Here is a 6892-nt window from a genome sequence, read left to right on the forward strand (position 1 = left end):
TTATTAAATTCAAATTTTAAATTAAAAAATTATAACTCGTAGAAGTATGGTGTAACAATAAATATGTCTGAGTACCTTGACAGGATAAATAATAAATATATATGAGTACCTTTACGGAATAGACCTTAACAGAAAATTAATGAGTAACAAGTGATTGAATCTAATAATTCTTTGTATAAAATTATTGACTCTAAAAATATGATAATATGGAAAAGATAAAATCATTTCAACAACCGATCTCACAGGAAGCGCTGCCTTTTCAAATGAGAGGAAGACGAGTTACTCACACTTCAGTTGCTGGTCATATAAAAATTAACAGTTAAGCAGTGAGAATTCTATAAATTCTCTCGAGGAAAATAGAGATGTCTCCTATGTTGCTCATAATATGTGAAAGTATCGATGTATTTCATAGATTCATTTGGTTTGAATGCTACGTGAAGAACACAAGCAAGATGATGGAACTGGAAGACCGAGGATATAAATGGCTCGGAAAATTTGAATTCATATGTATCCATCCATGTAGTACTTTATTCTGCAACATATACATAAATTTCATCTGTATAGATATCATTATCTACCTTCATAAGGACGTATGCTCTAAATTCAGTTTAAAAACTAAATGGCGTAATGTTATTAAATTAATCCGTTTATGGATACTGAGGAAATCTAAACTAGGCCCATAGATATAGATATTCTACTGTGATGGCTGCTCTTATATTAATAAACTTTTAAACAGTGTTGAAACATTGGATAATTCTGACTTTAGTACAAGCAAGACGGTGGAGCTGGAAGACCGAGGATATAAATGGCTGGGAAAATTTGAATTCATATGTATCCATCCATGTAGTACTTTATTCTGCAACATATACATAAAATTCATCTGTATAGATATCATTATCTACCTTCGTAAGGACGTATGCTCTAAATTCAGTTTAAAAACTAAATGGCGTAATGTTATTAAATTAATCCGTTATGGATACTGAGGAAATCCAAACTAGGCCCATAGATATAGATATTCTACTGTGATGGCTGCTCTTATATTAATAAACTTTTAAACAGTGTTGAAACATTGGATAATTCTGACTTTAGTACAAGCAAGACGGTGGAACTGGAAGACCGAGGATATAAATGGCTGGGAAAATTTGAATTCATATGTATCCATCCATGTAGTACTTTATTCTGCAACATATACATAAAATTCATCTGTATAGATATCATTATCTACCTTCGTAAGGACGTATGCTCTAAATTCAGTTTAAAAACTAAATGGCGTAATGTTATTAAATTAATCCGTTATGGATACTGAGGAAATCCAAACTAGGCCCATAGATATAGATATTCTACTGTGATGGCTGCTCTTATATTAATAAACTTTTAAACAGTGTTGAAACATTGGATAATTCTGACTTATCGTACTAAAGTCTTACACCATAAAAAGAAAGTCATGAAATAAAGAATTGCATGTTGCATATTATATTAATAACGGCGACAAAAATACAATATGCTTTTCCAAACAGAGAATAATTGCTTATACAATGCCCATAGTATTGGACTCTGGTTAATTTATTCAGAAAGTGTACGTAACATTATCTAAGTGGAAGTTATAAAATTGGTAAATGTTAAGTAGTTTTCATGCGATCCAGTTTTATTACTAATTTATTTGTTACAAAAAGAAAAGAAAAGAAAAGAAAAGGAAAAGGATAAGAAAAATGATGAAGATATAGTCACACTAATATGTACAGATTAATAAGTTTCATAATTAGACCTTTAATAAATTCATTAACCGCCTCATTCGGCTACTTTAGTGTGTCAGCAATAATTCTCATTGAATTATTATATAGGATTAATAACCGAAAGATGCATCTATTATTGCTCCAAATGACTATTGAATGTTTTAAACGCCTGCGAGATCCATTTAGTATATCTCATGTGTATATAAAGTTATGAACATGTAACCTACCAAACGGTTAATACTTAATTACATTATCACACGGAGTGTTTACACCAAATTAATATATTTTATCGTGGTTAAGTGATTTAGTGAAGTGAATACATACATTAATTAATCATGATTAAGTGATATATCACTAAAAAAACTGGATTTTCCGACCTAAAAAAAGGGCAATTTCCGACCTCATGAGGTCGGTTTTGGGCAAAAACCGACCTCAGAATTAGGTCGGAAAAGAGTGGGTTGGAAATATTACCGACCTCGTGAGGTCGCAAAAATATTCAAACACATGTCTTGTATTAGAAATATTCAAAAATATTAGCCGTGTGATGGGTGACTATCGATAGTTGTATATATTCAAACACATATCTTGTATTCATTGCTTTAGCGTAAACACCCGGTGCAAGTAACTTTTTTTTTTTTGGTTGGAGGTACTAAGTTACCTACCAAACAGCTATAGCACGAAACTAAAATTGAATCACTCACTCTTTATATCTAAATTTATGTGACATACTTTTTTGATCCATTTAAAAAAGATATCACTTTTTTCCATATTAGAAATAGTTTAAATTCAATATCCTTATTTTATTATTAATGAGATGATTTATAGCCACATGAATGTTTAAGGTTTTTTTAAGTTCATAAATTTTAAAAGTTTTTTTTTTCTTTTTTAAAACTCTATGCCAGTCATATAACCATGTTGGATAGTCACCCATCACACGGCTCTCAAATCCAACCTACATAAATTGAGACAGTTCAGTTAATTTACTTTGTAGCACTTTAAAAATTTAGTTCTAGTTTAATATATGTTTTTTACAGGAGATTTTATTTCTCCACATAAATAACGTATATGAGTAAAAGATCTTTACAGAATTATAAAAACCAATTCCTCTAGTTTACCTATTAACTATGACCCTGCACCCAGTTTGTACATGTACAACTATAATAGCCCAACGTGACCAGCACTCGAGACATTGTTTTACTGATCTCTTTTTATTTCAATAAATGTTATTTCAGATTTGGTCCTATTGTTACAATTTGCATTGAAGTAATATGCCAAATTTGTTAGAGGGGCTACTTATGAAAGATTTGTTAGTTTTGTTAATGTTCAAACATTGGTGGTAGCATCAGGGTTAACTATATATATATATATTAACCAAAAAAAAAAAAAAAACCAAATAAGTCTCAAAATTTGTTTGGATAGTTTGATTCAGTAGCGGAGTCAAGATTTTCAATAAGGAGTATCAAAATATAAAGAAGTAAACCTACGAATTGCAAGGGGAGTCAATATATAGTATACACATACATAAAAGAGAAAGTTTTTGTCTCGCTAAAGTTTTTGCCTCGCTACACCGTGAAATTTCGACGAATGGTGTCCGCCAAAATGCCGTAGTATGCACATATTTAAATGCATGTGGCTCCGCCACCGGTTTGACTTAATAAAAAATTTAAGAAAGATTTTTTTTTTTTATATATAAATTTATGATCTTAAAAATGCCATAACTTTTGAATGACTATAAGACTTGAAATTGCTAGTCTCCAAAATGTCATAGTACCGTCTGACTATTAAAGTTTATCACTAACGAAATATACAAATTACTCTTTTTCAAATGGATTAATAAGAAAATAGTACCAAATAAAATCGAATGAATGGAGCTACTTTATCGTAAGTCTGGTGGCAGGCAGGTTAAATTGAATGATCGAGTTAAAAGTGCGTTGATATTTACTTATAACATAGGAAGGAGATGTGTCATACGCATATAAAATGGATTAGTTTAAAATTAATTCGTATTAAATCCGTCAAATCAAATTTGATTAGCGAAGTAGGTAGAACATTTTAATTTGAATTACCCGGAGGTGACATTTTTTTTTTAAAATAAGCATTCCCTTGCTTCCAACTTGAAAGTCTAGTTGGGTCACTTTGGAATTTGCAATTGAGTAGAATAAATCTAGTAAGTGGATCACATGAGTTCAGATAAACACAAAAGGAAAGGATAGCTGAAAAATGCTTGTTTAATTCTCTCTTAACTAGCTTCATTTTGCAAATTAAATTTAAGAAATGAAAATCATCACATTAGCGTTAGTGAATTTTTTTACCAATACAACACAATTACTTGCATGTGCAGCATGTTAATTAAAAACAGTATGAATGTTACTCCTCCGTCTTAATTTATTTTAGATGGAGGGAATATTATCCTGAAACCCTTCCCACCTTGAAAATAATAATTTAAAGTAGCTTTATCGAATTCTAGCTACTTTATGTATACTTTTTTTCTTGCAAGTTGCACGCAAAAACTAATTATGAATATTGACACTTGCTATCTTTAGTCTATATAAGAACACTAGCAGTGACAAGAGATTCACAGCAAACTCAAGCTCATTCCACTTTGGTACTAATTAAGTCATGTCTAATTCCTCTCAACCATTGTTAGATTCTCCCAAAATAAAATCCTCCTCTTCTAAAGCTCTCTATGTGCTTCTTTCCTTAGCTGCTATAGTGGGCTCAGTTGGATTAGTTTCAATCTGGGCCATCAATGGCAGCAGCCCATTTCCTTCCTTGACAGCCCATGTTTGTGATACGGCCCATGATCAGCCATCTTGTTTGGCCATGGTGTCTGAGGTTGCACCTGCTGGGTTGATGGATACAAAAACAGTCGATTTATTGCAGATGGTTTTACATAAATCGTCGTTAAAAATCCACGAGACGATCGATTTGGCGAGCAATGTGAACGGTCAAATCAATGATGTAAAGGAACAAGCAGCTCTAGCAGATTGTCTAGAATTAATGGATTTGTCAAGGGACAGATTAATGGACTCTATGATGGCACTTGGGAACCTATCAGCCCAACCCCACTTTGATATCCATACATGGCTAAGTAGCATTCTCACCTACCACGTTACTTGTATGGATGGGCTAAATGGTCAGGCTCAGTCCATTATGAAGCCCATGTTGAATGATTTGATAGCAAGAGCAAGGACTTCCTTGGCCTTGATGGTTGCAATGGACCCATCAAAGACTAATGATATCCAAACAGTAACTGATGAATATCCCTCATGGGTTACTGCTAATGATAGAAGGCTTTTGCAACTTTCGGCAAATGCTATAGCAGCCAATGTTGTAGTGGCTAAAGATGGTAGTGGAAAATACAAGACCGTAAAAGAAGCAGTTGCTTCTGCTCCAGATAATAGCAAGACTCGATATGTTATTTATGTGAAAAAAGGAACTTATAAAGAAAATGTTGAGATTGGGAAAACGAAGAAGAATATTATGCTTGTCGGTGATGGCATGGATGCAACCATTATCACTGGCAACTTGAATGTTATAGATGGCTCAACAACCTTCAAATCTGCAACCGTTGGTAAAAGACTCCCTCCGATTCAAGTGACTTACTTTTCTTTTTAGTCTATCAAAAAAAGAGTGCTCCTTTCAATATTTAATAAGTTGACAATTCAAATATTCTACATGACATGTTTAACCACACGTTTCAAATACCTACTGTTTTAGCTTATTTACCATTCATAATAATCTTCTAAAAAATACTCCCTCCATCTCAATTTAATTGGTATGTTCTAAAAGAGTCTCTCTTTTATATTTAGTAAGTTAAAAATTCAAACATCGTATATAACAAGTTTATAACCACAAGATTCAAAATATATTTTAGTATATTATACACATCTTTAATTTAAAACTATAAGATTAATGTCTCTTTTTATTTCTTAAACACCGTCCCCAATCAAAATAAGATACATCAATTTTGGTTGCTAATTTTATTTTTTAAATCCAGCTGCTGTTGGAGATGGATTCATAGCCCAAGATCTACAGTTCCAAAACACAGCAGGCCCACAAAAGCATCAAGCAGTGGCCCTTCGTGTTGGAGCAGATCAATCTGTCATCAGCCGCTGCAAAATGGATGCGTTCCAAGACACGCTCTATACCCACACTCTCCGTCAATTCTACAGAGATTGTTACATCGCTGGCACTGTTGATTTCATCTTCGGTAACGCAGCAGTTGTGTTCCAAAACTGTAAACTTGCAGCTCGAAAGCCCATGAGCAACCAAAAGAACATGGTTACAGCCCAAGGTCGTGAAGATCCAAACCAAAACACCGGAACTTCAATCCAGAACTGTGACATTATTCCTAGCTCGGACCTTGCACCAGTGAAAGGGTCCATAAAGACATATTTAGGCCGACCATGGAAAGCGTATTCACGGACTGTGTACATGCAGTCCAATATTGGAGACCATATTGTCCCAGAAGGTTGGTCAATATGGGATGGTGATTTTGCGTTGAAAACATTGTATTATGGTGAGTACATGAACAAAGGACCTGGTGCTGGAACTAGTAAGAGGGTGAAGTGGCCTGGTTATCATGCTGCTTTAACTACATCAGAGGCGAATAAATTTACTGTCCGTGAGCTGATTCAAGGAGCAGCATGGTTAAAATCCACTGGTGTGGTTTACACCGAGGGGTTATGAGAAACTTGTTTAATTATGTTAATCTCTCTCTATTATGTGTTGCTAATGAAGTTTTATGTTTGGTTGTTTTAATTAAGCTTGTTTCTTAATAATATGCTGATGAGTTGTGGCTCTATCATGTGAACGTACGATCGGTCATCACTAATTGATCAAATTAATAAACTTGGCATGTGTTTATTATAAAGAGATAGAACTTATTTTTATGAGTGTCGGTGGAATCATTGAGTAATGTATAATTGCTCTTGAAGAGTTGTCGGTTAAGATTTTAAATTTATGGTATCTTGACCATAATCTTTTTTTCTTATTAAATTGTAGTTAGATTATTTAAATATATTGAGTGAATTTCGTAATAAAGTTAACAAATATGGCCCAAAGCTAGCTACTGGGTAGAAAAATTAAATAAATCGGTACATCAGCATGCAGTGCTCATACACGATCGATGAAGGATCACATCTGGGATATGATAT

At 33.3% G+C, this 6892-nt stretch overlaps 1 protein-coding gene across 1 annotated transcript; it reads left to right on the top strand.

Moving 5' to 3' along the window:
• Nucleotides 1-4295: 4295 nt before the first annotated feature.
• On the top strand, nucleotides 4296-6540 carry LOC132623219 (pectinesterase-like). The gene is made up of 2 exons (XM_060337953.1): nucleotides 4296-5307; nucleotides 5734-6540. The coding sequence occupies exons 1-2, from the start codon at nucleotides 4353-4355 to the stop codon at nucleotides 6423-6425; spliced, it is 1647 nt and encodes a 548-aa protein (XP_060193936.1). The 5' UTR covers nucleotides 4296-4352; the 3' UTR covers nucleotides 6426-6540.
• The last annotated feature ends 352 nt before the right edge of the window (nucleotides 6541-6892 follow it).

This window comes from Lycium barbarum, chromosome 12, assembly GCF_019175385.1.
Source record: "Lycium barbarum isolate Lr01 chromosome 12, ASM1917538v2, whole genome shotgun sequence".
NCBI classification, from domain to species: Eukaryota; Viridiplantae; Streptophyta; class Magnoliopsida; order Solanales; family Solanaceae; genus Lycium; species Lycium barbarum.

Coding starts and splice junctions, on each gene's coding strand:
- LOC132623219 (XM_060337953.1), top strand. CDS start 4,353: ATGTCTAATTCCTCTCAACCATTGTTAGATTCTCCCAAAATAAAATCC. Junction 5,308..5,733: donor CTTCAAATCTGCAACCGTTG/GTAAAAGACTCC, acceptor TTTTAAATCCAG/CTGCTGTTGGAGATGGATTC.